Raw genomic sequence first — 13,546 nt, forward strand, 5'->3', positions numbered from 1 at the left:
ACATTAAGTAGGGGACATTACATACTTATGTGAATTAAATATAGAACCTACTCAAGCCTTAATTCATGAAGCTGCTGATATAAACGAAATATGGCATAGAAGGTTAGGACATCTAAACTTCAAAACCTTATCGAATATGGAGAAGATGGTGACTGGTTTACCTAAGTTGAATAAAGATCATTCAAGCATATGCAAAGGATGTGCTCTAGGTAAGAACAACAAAAGTCCATTTCAAGATAGCACTAGAAAAACTAACAATGTTTTTGAATTAGTCCACTCAGAATAAATCCTTAAGAGATTTAAAGAATTCAAAACCCTAACTAAAAACCTATCAGGACACAAAATTAAAACTCTTAGGACTGATAATGGAGGGGACATTACTTAAGATTTGTTTAAAGAGTTTTGTAAAGATGCAGGAATTAAGAGGGTGTATACTGTTCCTTATAACTCATAGCAAAACGGGGTAGCAGAATGGAAGAATAGAACAATTATAGAAGCAACAAGAGCTATGATATTTGATCAAAATTTAGAATATTATCTTTGGGCTGAAGCCTCTTGCACTGCTGTCTATATTCAAAATAGAAGTTGTCACTCCCACCTTAGAGATAAAACTCCTGAAGAAGTGTTTTCTAAGGTTAAACCTAATATATGCCATCTTAGGATATTTGGGTGTCCAGTGTACATTCATGTTCCAAAAGAAAAGAGAACTAAGTTAGAACTCTCCGGGAGGAAAGGTATTTTTATCAAGTATAGTAAACATCTAAAGTATATATAATTTTCATACTTGGTCAAAAAAACATTGAACTTAGTAGGGATGTAATATTTGAAGAAAATTTAGCATATAAAAGAGCCGTTAGTTTTGAAGATCCCACACATTTACCTAGTTCTAAAGAAAATTATGAATTTGAGTTTCAGAGGGAGAAGATTGAAGAAATTAAAGATAAAACACAAAATCTTAATCTTGAGGAAACTCAAAATCCTAAGAAAAGACCACATTGGGCTATTAAGATTGTAGAGGAAGCACAAGACTTCGTTGCATCATCTGGAACCTTTAGAGAAAGCAAAAGACCCAAAAGATTTTCTAGTTTTGCAACAAATATGAGTGATTTATCTAAATCAGAACCAACCAATGTTTCGGGTGCTATTAAACATACAGCTTGGAAAGATGCTATGATGGAAGAATACCAATCCATTATTAAGAATGATGTTTGGGAAATTGTTCCAAGGCCTGAAGGAAAATCTGTTGTTTCTTCTAAGTGGATATTTAAAATCAATCATGCTGCTGACGGTAGCATTGAAAAATATAAAGCCAGATTCGTAGCCAGGGGATTCTCTCAGAAAGAGGGAATTGATTATGAAGAAACCTTTGCTCCAGCTGCCAGATACACCTCTGTAAGAGTAGTCCTAGCTATTCAAATCTGAAACTTGTCACTGTTTATAAACTGCACATTTCATGTATGTCCTTAGCTCCTGAAGCATATAACACTTAGCATGTTGCCATGTGATCCGATATAATCTATATACATGTTGCCATGATAATCTAGTGTCACTGAATTGTTGTCCATCATTAATTCTAAATGCCTTTTACAACTCATTCCTTAGAATACAATCATGTTCTCATTTGATGTGTCTTTTGACCTTTGACAAAAGACAATATTTCCATCACATATATATATATATATATATATATATATATATATATATATATATAACATGACCAACTAGAAAAAGGGGGTTAATGGAGAAGTTGCTAAGGGAGGGGATGAAGGAATGCCAAGAGAGCATAACCCACTGCGGTAGCACCACTACCATGAGACTTGTATGTAAATAAGTGTGATTCAAGAAGACAAGTTAACCCATTAAGAACTAGTATGTCCAAGAACTTAGTAAGCTATAAAAGATGATTGTTGTATTTGGTCAGGGGAGCATATGGGTCCTTTAATGACCTGGGGAGCCTAATGTAAGGCGGATCTAAGTCCACAATGCAAAGAGTCATCCACCCTACTGTGAAGGGGAGTTTGTTGCATCTAAGTCCCTAAAGAGGAGATCTTTCCCAACAATGGACAATTGGTTAACATTGTTATTAAGGTCAGAGAAGGGGTCCTCATCATGGCCACTATGGACAAAATAGGGGGAGGATGTCAAAGGAAATAGTGGACACTAAAATTGATCTCTATGACACGTGTGGCAGTGCTGAAAAATTGGGTTTACATGAAATTAGCCAAGGCATCAGAAAGGACAACATAAACCAAATCACAGGGTCGATCTCTAACAAGGCAGGGATGCCCCAAAACCGCAAATCCCACCGGAACTTGTGGTCTCATTCCTGAAGTTAGTTATCTAATGAAACCAACAAATGTAGAATGAGGTCGGATATGGCTCTCACTAATCTTAGTGGGGAACACCAAATTTGAGAAATCCACAGCATCAAGAAGATGTGGAGAGTACTGAACTGAACTATTAGAGTTCCAAGAACTAATCTATAAAGCCTAAGACAAAAAAACACCACCTTGCCATTTAGAACGTCATTTAGTGTTCACTACTGTGGGTCTGGACTTTGAACTAGGAAGTAAACTATCTTGAATCACCACCCTAAGGTTTCTGATGGCTTCCCAGTTGTCGTCCCATATTACAACTGCTACTAGAGCTCTGGCTTGTTTAAGTTTTGTGACTTGGGACTTAGGAAGGTCCTCATCAAGAAAAATCTTAGATGGTTTCCTTTCGGTCTGGAGTACTTGTAGTCTATCTAATAAAATTGTGGAATCATTGGAAATGTGTATGCAACATCTAAAGGCTCAGAGATGATGGGCGGGAGGCCATGAACCTACATATTGTGTTCCCTAGTTCTCCTTGCACTTTCCTCAACAAGTTTGTAGTGGCCTACAGCCTCAACCCCCTCAAGAGGAGTAATTGCATTATTATTGTCTAATGCCCATGATTTCAACTGTTTCTCAATCTATCTTTAGAGTGAGTTTTGTATGTTGTCAAGTTCGGATTGTCTTGCTTGTAGCTTCGAAATGACTGAGCTAACAACACCTTGCTTCGTCCGATAGTGGCATAGCTCACAATGATCTACTATGACAATGGAATTATTATTGGATACCTCCAGTACCTTACCTCTAAACAACTTATTCTCTGTCTCTAGTCGACAAACTCTCTCCAATAGTTTTGTCAATCTGGTATCTGTAACCTTCAAAAGCGCAACCTCCATCTTAACAACTCTTTCCAACATTTCTGTTAACACTATATCTGTATTCTTGCTTTGGCAAGTATGCAGAGGAGTAAGGGGAAGCTCTGGAGCATCTAGGGTGAACGAAGAATTGGTCAAGCAAACATAAGGAACCTTGGAAAACACACAAACCCTAGTGTTGATGCGAGTTTTGTATCACTTACATAACATATTAGGATCTGAATATTCAATATGGGATATCAAACATGAAACTCCTCTCTTGAAAAGTTATTACTCATGAAGACATAAGCAATAGCTCCAATGTTCCTTACACCGTCTCGCTCAGTTTTATCGATGTGATTTGCTAGTAATCACGTAGGCGGCCTTATGCTATTCATTCGAGGATGACTTGAACTTTGGTGGAGTGATGGAGATGACGACTCAGTTTGTGAAATGTGCAGAGGCAGATAATGTTGATGGTGGTGGTGATGGAGGATGTGTCTGCCAGTGATGATATTGATGGGAAGGCAATGGTTGTGGAAGGTGAATGGATGTGTTCTAATACTTAACTTACTCCTCTAACTTGCTTCTCTAAGCGTCGACTACCCAACTACTTACTATTCTACTCCTACTCCTATGAATGGAAGGTTAGCAAATGGACGGGGACCGAACCTAATGAGAGTTGACCAGCGGCCTCACTTCCACAGGTGCAATGATTCGAAGGAATAATAAACTGGTTTACCACACAAAGCTTCTCAACCAGCCGCTAGGATGCTAGTGGCCTAGTATTTATCCCTATCAAACAGTTACCAATGCTACCATACAATTGTTCATCTACTCTAGCCTCACTTAAACAACTTGAAAGGAAACCAACTTTAACAACTTGAAAAGAAATCTAACTAAGTGGAAGTAGAAAACATGCAATAATACCCAACGCTCTTAATCAACATGCAAATCGCAACAATGAAAAAGAGAGCAATTTTGGTATTATCTTCGCAACAATTTCTCCAACCCTTTACAAATGAGAACAAATGGCCTTTTATAGGGGCCAAAACTACAACGGATGGTGGAGATCAAAACAAGATCAACGATCCAGATTGGATCCTCAAAACCCTTATTAGGTTTGCCACCCCATTAGCCAATGAGAAGCTGCCACCTCATCAATGGACCAATGAAAAAAGTGCAAAAAGTGGCAACCAATGAGAAGGCACCAAAATGGTGGACAATCAGAAATAGACACTTGTCCTATTCTAGAAGAAAGGGAAATTGCCTCTTGGGCTTACATCAAATGATATTCTAATATAAATCTCCCTTTTTCTTTCATTTTCTTAGCTAAGGCAATGAACTTAGCTAACCTTTTATTAACTTCTTCCATAGGAGGACAAGGTGTGTGCTTCGCCCTGAGTTCCACTGACTTCACCACGATGCTTGCTACTTGTAACATCTTTTCATGATCCTTCTCATATTATTTCGCAAATCCAATAAAAGTATTGAGAGAGGAAAGGGTGTCCAAATGCTTTTTCTTGATAACAACCTTTCCCAACTCATCCAACCTCGATCCAAAATTTGTCTCGTTGATATTCTCCTCTTTGCCAAGGGGGATTGTCCTTCCTTCAGTCTGTCCCTCATCCGTATCATGTCCACTGTACAGATATTGGTGTCAGTTATTCTCTTCATTTTCGAGAAGAAGGAAGTATTGGGCGTCATATCCTTTGTCTTTCTTAGTGTTCGCCCGCTTGAGATTCTTACTTGCATTATCATCCTCCATGCTGGTCGCCCTATTACGGGATGGTAGAGTGGTGGACCAAAAGGCAAGAAGAACAAAGTGGAGCAATCCTTAGACTAGAATGAAATATGGATGTCAGCTTAAGCACTCCTTGCAACTCTAGATGATGAAAATTCACTTTAACTAGTAAACTTACAGCGACTTTTCGGAACCTAGGATATGACTTTCAAGAAGTTCAAATCCTTTTGCAAATTAGAAATTTATCATGCAATTTACCTCCAAATAAAATTTCCCAACCTAGGGCAAAAATCGCAGCCACTTGCAAAAATTAAAATTTTATCTTCCACAAAATTCGGCTACCACAAATTTCGGCTCCCACAAAATTCGGCCTCCACAAATTTCGGCCTCCACAAATTTCGGCCTCCAAAAAATTCGCCAAGCAAGAAAAGTGCAGATCTGCTTTTGCAAAATCACCAACGCCTTGAGAAGGAGAAGTGAAAAGTGAGGAAGAAATGGGAGAGAGGCCTTCTCTTATATCCAACTTTCTTCTTGGACCCTGGGAGAAAGAAAAACAAATAATTAATGCAAAATTATGGCCACATTAAATACTTAACCAAAATTAATTTTGCCATGATGAAAATTAACTTTTAAAATTGCCAATTAGTTCTAAATTGCAAAAAGAAATTAAATGGTGCCTTGGAGATGTTAAATATTTCCATTTAATGAGGATTTAGTAATTAATACGTCATTAAAATAGGATTTTGGCTAACCAAAAGCCATTTTTCAATATTAAATTACCAATTTCGTTAAAGGCAAAAAGTTTTCAAGACAATTTTAATCTATTAAAATCATTTTTTTGCAATTTCTTACCCAAATCGATTTAGCTAAGCAATTTTAGCTTTTTAACACAAATAAAATTATTTCTCTAGAGCCTAAAATCGATTTTGCAATTTTATTTCACCATCACAAAAATTAATTTTCTTCACCAAAAAAAATAATTAAGATTTTCGAAAATACCAAATTTAACAAAAATTTCATTTTTTGAAAATTATCCAAATTTATACAATTATATCCGAATTTTTAAAAGAAAATGTCTAAGTGCAAAATTTATAATTTTATCCTACCAAGTGTTGCTCTTTAAAATTTGTTCGGCTGAAGGATAAAATTGGTGGCTCTAGAAAATCAAGTTGAAACTGGGTGAAAATAAATCTAAACTTCTCCCCACTGGCCCTGAAGGTGTCCAAGGCTCAAAATTTTCAAAACTCAAAATTGTTGGACAATCCAAAAATTTGCCAAGGCGATTAGAAAAAAGGGGGTCCTCAAAAATTTTGGGGTGATGGTGTGAAAACTTCACAACACCTAGTAGACAAGTTACAAAGAAAGAAGGGAGAACAATAGGAAATGAATTAGAAAACTCACATTGCTCAAAAGAGGAAAAGACTGCGAATTGGCCATGCTCGTCGTAACAATCGCAATAGTGAGAAATAGTAGAATCCGTCTCCCATAGTTCCAAAGGATGAACAAAGTAATGCAGTAAAGAATGAATTCCTTTTAACCTAGGAAGGATGTTGTAGAACACAACAGAAGATAGGAGAATGTAACAAAGACAGGGTCCAGGGAAGACCAACGTAACACAACAACAACTGCGCTCTTTGGTAGACCAAGCTCCAATCACCGAAAGGAAAGGTAAACAATGCAAGCAGTCTATATGAGGAACAAATCAAGGTGCACGAGCTCGAATAGGAACGAGCAGAAATGGAAAGTAAAGGTTGAGAAAGAACAATAACGAAGCACCCCATTGAAGGCGAAAGATAGAGGCAACACCACACAGTTCGAAAACAAAAACCGTTGGGAGCATTGTCATCACGTTGCCAACAGAAGAGACAAAGACTAGATGAAGCTAGCCCATTGTCGACATCAGTAGCATTAAAACCTAGATTGTCATCGACGTGGCTCCATTCGTGTTGTGCTGTGTTTGCAATGTCGTGTTTGTAGCTCCCATCATTGTGCTTGTATTCGTAGCTTGTACTCCCATCGTGGGCCAAAGTGTAAATTGTAAACCATATTTCACACCAAACATCTCAAACCCACATGAAAAAATGTAAAGAACTTTATCTCTTCAAGCCACAATTCCACTTGAAAGCTTCAAACATGCTAAAAATATCCAAAAATGAGAACCAACCAGCTATGGGGACCTTTCACCACCGAAATTGATAATTTGAATGAGGTATTTCACTGTCAACCAGTTAAGATATGAACTTCAAAATTGTCCTAATAGCCACAATTCCACTTGAAAGCTTCAAACATGCTAAAAATATCCAACAATGAGAACCTATCAGCTATGGGTACCTTTCACCACCGAAATTGATAATTTGAATGAGGTATTTCGCTGTCAACCAGTTAAGATATGAACTTCAAAATTGTCCTGATAGTATAACAGTAATATATCAGTTCAACATAACTGAATGAGAACTCAAAGCATGAATATATAGAGTAAACAAGAAATTTGGGCAAGCTTTTTCCGTTTGAAACCTTTTTCTTTCAAAATTGATTTCAAAGCAACTTAAAAATGTCATAGAAGTTTGAACCTTTTGAGTTCCCAAATAAAACATTTTGATTTAGTTTAAATGAGCTTATGCCTCATCGGCGTTACTTTTTGTAAGCATAATATAAGCTCAATAGGATAAATATTTATCCTCTTCCTTAGGCGTCTATTTTGGATTTCAAACGGATCCTCTTTTAAAAACAAGCCAATGTTACTAGGTAAAATTGGATGTTTTTAAAAGGCACTTGATTTAATGAATAAAATAGAATAATTCTATTAAGTCACCAAGTCCAACTAAAATACACTGCAGTAACTGAGAGAGGAATTGAGGTGTCCAAGTTTAAAAATAGCGACATGCCGATAATAGAAATTTTGCCAGAAACACTCAACATCACTGAATGAGCTCACTTCAGGACACTAAGTCCCCTAATCGCATCCTTTTTAACCTAGGTAAACCTAGTAATAGGGAAAGATCAAACTAAGCTAGGTGCAAGAAAGGAACATTCCGCATTTTCAACTAAAATGTGGGTTTGTTTATTATGATTGGGGACAAAAGACATCCAAAGACTTTGCTTCAGATGTATTTAGGTAATTTTCTTGGTAGTTTAAACTTAGTAGGAAAAAATGGTAATAATTGGCTGAAACAGTGAAAAGAGGCAACTTGTGAGTGTTCCAGCTCTTCAAATCTAGTCAGTTTTGGGGAAAGTCAAATCAATTATTCAGCAAAATTTTATGAGGTCTCAATCAAGGGTTTTTTCGCACCTGCGATTTTATTTCATGGACTTGTTTGACAATGAATGACAACATAACCCATGCAATTGTGAGTATTACAATTGATTTTCTTACACTTTTGGTCAGATTTGGCCAGACTGAAGATATCTTCAACATCCCCATGATAAAAACATGTTGAGAGAAGGGAGTGGGAACAATTAATGTCTGTTCAAAAATGGTGAGGGCTTGGTGTTGAAGAATAGATGAAAATATAGTGATAAAATTATGATAGGTGATGTGCACAGTGAATTTCCTTGTGATATGAAATGCCTTAGTTTGGTTCTGGTGGCACTGACTTTCAGCCCCATTGGTTGTGCTATCCCTAGACCTGGCTTGTTTTTATGCCCATGTTGCCCATATAACCAACTCTTTGGCCCCTCTTTCTTGCATTATTAATCAATTTGAAGGCCATATAACATATGAAACATTTGAATTTTGACATATTGATGAGAAAAATAAATTCATGTGCTATTTATATGCATCAGTATCTTGTTTTGTGAGGAATATTTCTTCTGCTTTGCTGAGTCTAGAGTCTAAGTAACTTTTTTTTGGCTTGCTAGGTCTGCATGGTGTTTGAGTTTTCAAACTATGGTTTTAAGATGCCATTTAATTGGGATGTCCAGTCTTCCTTGAAGCAGTGGATTACATTTTGTGGTGCAGCATATTGGAGATGTTTTTTTTGGATAAATAGAAACGCTTCTCTAAAGATGAAACAACTTACTGCCAGTTTATTCTTGATGGATGCCTTCTTTTCCATATTGTCTATAAGCATGTCTTTGTACTGGCAGCATTTTTTGGCGGGTATATAAACTGTTACTGAAGTTTGATTCACTATTTCAATATATTGATTATTTGATTCTGAGATTGGTAAAATTTATGTGTGGAAATTTAGCTGCCCTATTGTCAATGCAGAACACATAAGGCAATGACACTATTTAATTTTCTGATTGAATATTCTGGAATTTTTGTGGATGCATTAGGTAGGAAAGTACCTGGAGAGAATCTGGATAACAGCTTTTCGTGCTATGGATGACATAAAGGAAACTGTTCGGAATGCTGGTGACAGTCTCTGCCGAGCAGTGAGCTCATTAAGTACAAGGCTGTGTGATACATCCCTCACAGACAGAAATGATGCAAGTGCAACAATGGCTATTGTTTTGCCATTTATGCTTTCTCAGGGTATGATGAGCAAAGTTTCAAGTGTGCAGCAAGTTTCAATTAAAATGATCATGAAGCTTTCCAAGGTTAGTTCTTTTTAAAATCTTTCGAAGAAAGCAAAGGAAAAGTATGTCCTACATGCATTTTTGATATTTTTGTAGAACTCAAAAGACAGATCAGTAAAGATAAATTCTACTCATATATTATCCATAATTTTCCAACATGTTTAGTTATTTATCATGGCAATGCATTCTGTGGAATTGAAGGAGCATACTAACAATTTTTGTAAGCTTATTTGTACTTCTGATTTGCACTGGAATCCCAGATTAGTTGCATTAACTCAAAGTTGAATGCATACTTGTCAATACAATACCAGAAAGATAGTCACATTGACAAACACACAAGCATTTTATTTCATTGTTGCAAAAATTGATGCTGTGCAATCTGCTTGTCAAAGACACAATTATGAGGCAAGAACCGTGAGATTGAGCATACTTAATAAGGACATTCATTACTGAGGTTAATCAATATCCTTCACCTATCATTCATTAGAAGTGTTTGATTAAAACTTCAAGCTAAAAATTCAGTATTGCTCAGAAAATCCAATTGTATTTCGCCCCTCTAAATATATTTGAACCCCATTTTTCATTGGGATTTTATTGACTTCTTTGGTTTATTTCATTTAGTTTTATTTTCCTTTTTATGGTTTTATTTGCTAACTGGTAGCTCTCTGTAGTCGGTAAAATGTATAGTGTAGCCGACGGCTAGAGTAGTATCCGAACTAGCGCATGACGCTTGAGTCACCCCTTCGGAAAAGTATATGTACATGTCCGAGATGGATTTTGGAATCATCATTGTGATCATTGTAGTCATTGTATTCGGATTGTAATCATTAAGTGCATATATGAATAAAGTATCTGTTCTGCATTGAATTGTGTTATACTACATGTGTTGATCTTTTTACCCTGTACGGTAAACTCTCCAAATATATTGGAATCCCATTATTTTAGGAATTTTACTATGACTGTTTTTTACAATGGTTAGTTTTTCTTTCATGCATTTAATGTCTTTTGTTGTCCCAGGGTTGTTAGCTAGATAATTTTGATTATAATAGGTTGTATGTACAAGACCCATTGACCTATTTGGCCATTTGTGTAGATTAAAAAAATGACTTTTTTATTCATTAAAATATTAAAATGTCTATTTTGGTAAAACTTCTGATATGAGTGCAAATGGGTAGGATATACCAATGTGGAGTTACATAAGGCTATGTCGCGTGGATGAACAAATTAGAATTGTGAAATCTTCACATTGATATTATTAGCAAGCTCAAACTACGGTGATCCATGTAGCAAGTAAAGTACAATTAATATTGTTGTTTAATTATGAATCCAGTATCAACAAAATTATTGACATGAATATTATTCCATAACAGTGTTGTGTTAGAATTCAGTTTTGACAACAAAATATTTTAGGCACATTTTTAATACTTCAGAAATTTGAGCTATTCCTTTGAATGGGTCTGCAGTAAATGCAGGTGGGTAGATTAACTGTGACTCACTAAGACTTGCCTTTAAATGTTTGTGAGTTTAGTTGACATAACTTATAGATTCAGATTTGTTTCGCTAGTAGTTGCAGCACAGAAATGTGTCAGTCTAACTATGGCTATAGCTTTCAGATAGCCAATATGCTTAAAAAATGCGTACGTATATAGTAAGTTGGTTAAGGTCTATTTAAAATAGAAATGATGGCACTGCAAATATGCAACATATATTTATTTTACAACCCTTAGAATCCCTTTGGGTATGTCATGCACCCTAAAGAAGAAAAACTAATTTCCACTGTAGAAAATGCTTTGTCAATAACTTTATAAATGCAACTCTTTATATTCAAGAAGTACTGGAGTCGCTGTTAATTGGATTTCATCTCAGGGCACATCTATTACTTATAGAATTGTTACAATTGTATTGAATACTGGAGTAGGATGTACATGATTTGCAATTGGAGATGGTTACTCCAGAAGACTATGTTTGCAGGATATTTTGCAGCATAAATGTTATTCTATCATGCTTACAATTAAGTTTCCTTTTGGGTTAGGCTTAATTTGTATGATTGTGTAATCTGGATAACGCAGTGGCATACCTTTCATTTGTGGAAATGAGTCTGTATGCCTAAATAGGGGTCTCCCTGCAATAATTTTAGTTGTTATCATTTTGCAGGGATCTTATGTTTATCTCACCAGTGATAAAAATGCATTGATTTACTTGTTTTTCTAGTATTCACATACATTGTTATTGGACTTTACTTTGATATCTTGTCTAATGTTGTATGCTGCCCTTTGAAATGTCCATCCAGAGTTGGAGGATTAGGCATCTATTTAACAAAAAGGGCTTTAAATTATTTTTTCTCATGAATGGATATGCTGATTGTTCTTCTATTGTTACCTTCTGTCAAAATTTGTTCTTTCTACATAAAGATGGTTAGCCACTCAGAATAATCAATAGTGCTGCAGTGTGCCAAAACACATACAGAAATTCAAATTGGTATGCTATGATAAATCATACAATATAAATAATTGATTTAGAATGTCAGAATATTTTGGTTCCTCTGTGGAAAGCATACCAGTCTTAAGCTGTAATGTATTATTCAAACATGGGTATGGTCTTGTAAAGAATTGTACTGTATTGGGCATTTAAATTCCTACAATAATAGTGGATCGTTTTTTGATTGAAATTGAAATGACATAAGTTATCCAAACCTTTATCATTTTGTCTCTTCACACATCTTTGTTGCAGGGTGCTGGGGATGCAATTCGACCTCATTTACCAGATTTGGTTTTCTGTATGTTAGAAAGCCTTTCAAGTTTAGAAGATCAGAGGCTGAATTATGCAGAGGTTAACATATCCCCATTCTTCAGACTGATATTTTTGTATGCTTTACTTATACAGTAGAAGGGCTATTGATTAATAACTTTGAAACTTTGTCTGAGATGCACGACTTTTGTACAATTTCAAACAACATAATGTTTTATTTCCATTAATTTATTCTTATATGTTACAGCATTTTATTAAGTGCATTTACCAATAAATAAGTCATAGGTGCTTTTACTATTTACTGATTCTTTTTTTGTTTTCCCCAGTTACATGCAGAAAGTGTTGGTATTCAAAAAGACAAGTTTGAAAACTTGCGTGTTGCAGTTGCAAAAGATTCCCCAATGTGGGAGACTCTTGATCTGTGTCTAAAATATGTTGATCTTCCTACTTTAGAACTATTAGTTCCTCGCATTGTTCATCTTGTTCGTTCTGGAGTGGGACTAAATACACGGTATGTGGAGTTCCAGAATGTAATGCGTGTTTGACAGTATATATTCTGTGTGGATCCAGTTTTTAGTTTCTGTTAGACAAATCCATATATGTAACTGTTGTATATAGCACTAAAAGGATTAAATGATATGTTTCATTGTATACTATATATGCAAAACACATTTTCTCTTGTCACTATGTAATTTTGTACACTGTTTGATATTAATTTTGAGCATATCATTTCAGATTCTTGATTATTCTAGGTTAATTCACAATAATGTTATAGGTCGATGGAGCTTTTACACCTAATAGATTTGAAGCCAACTACTGCATAATGAAGGCGACATCTACACATAGACGGAGAGTGACAATCTCTTTGGAGGAATTGACAAAAGGGAGTCTGATTGATATCTTTCTTAGTTGGAATCATGGATCTTCAGGATTTTAGGCAAGATTACTATTGCAATGAACATGACAGACTAGTTGCACTTGCCTTGCACAAAGTAGCTTTTTGCGACATTATCCAATTCTCAGTAAAAACTATTTATAATTTATTTTTGTGACATTATCCAATTCTCAGTAAAAACTATTTATAATTTATTATTTAGTAATTGGGGATTCAATAGTTTTCCTTACCAATATAGATGCACTTCACTACTTGTTCTTTGGTATTGTTTGAGATGGTTTTTGTGTTTTGATGACTCAGATTAATTGGCATTCTAGTGGACAATAGATTGCATTGTTGAAACTTACACCTATCTCACTCATCCCAATTTTCTTGCAAAGACGACCAAATGATGATCTTGAGTAGGGTAGATAAGATAAGATAAGATAATGATATTAATGTCCAACAAAAGACCAAAAGAGGTCTATGG

General features: G+C 35.5%; 1 protein-coding gene across 2 annotated transcripts in view; it reads left to right on the forward strand.

The window, feature by feature from the left end:
- Positions 1 to 13,546, forward strand: part of LOC149541374 (ARM repeat superfamily protein) — a 348,244-nt gene that overhangs the window by 203,941 nt on the left and 130,757 nt on the right. For both annotated transcript variants that reach the window (XM_089796637.1, XM_089796638.1), the window contains exons 23-25: positions 9,192 to 9,455; positions 12,165 to 12,263; positions 12,509 to 12,693. In XM_089796637.1, the coding sequence (XP_089652763.1) occupies positions 9,192 to 9,455; positions 12,165 to 12,263; positions 12,509 to 12,693 (548 nt within the window). The remainder of the gene's footprint in view (positions 1 to 9,191; positions 9,456 to 12,164; positions 12,264 to 12,508; positions 12,694 to 13,546) is intronic.

This window comes from Cupressus sempervirens, chromosome 8 (assembly GCF_028749045.1).
Source record: "Cupressus sempervirens isolate cs-2001-9-10 chromosome 8, ASM2874904v1, whole genome shotgun sequence".
In the NCBI taxonomy this organism is placed as follows: domain Eukaryota; kingdom Viridiplantae; phylum Streptophyta; class Pinopsida; order Cupressales; family Cupressaceae; genus Cupressus; species Cupressus sempervirens.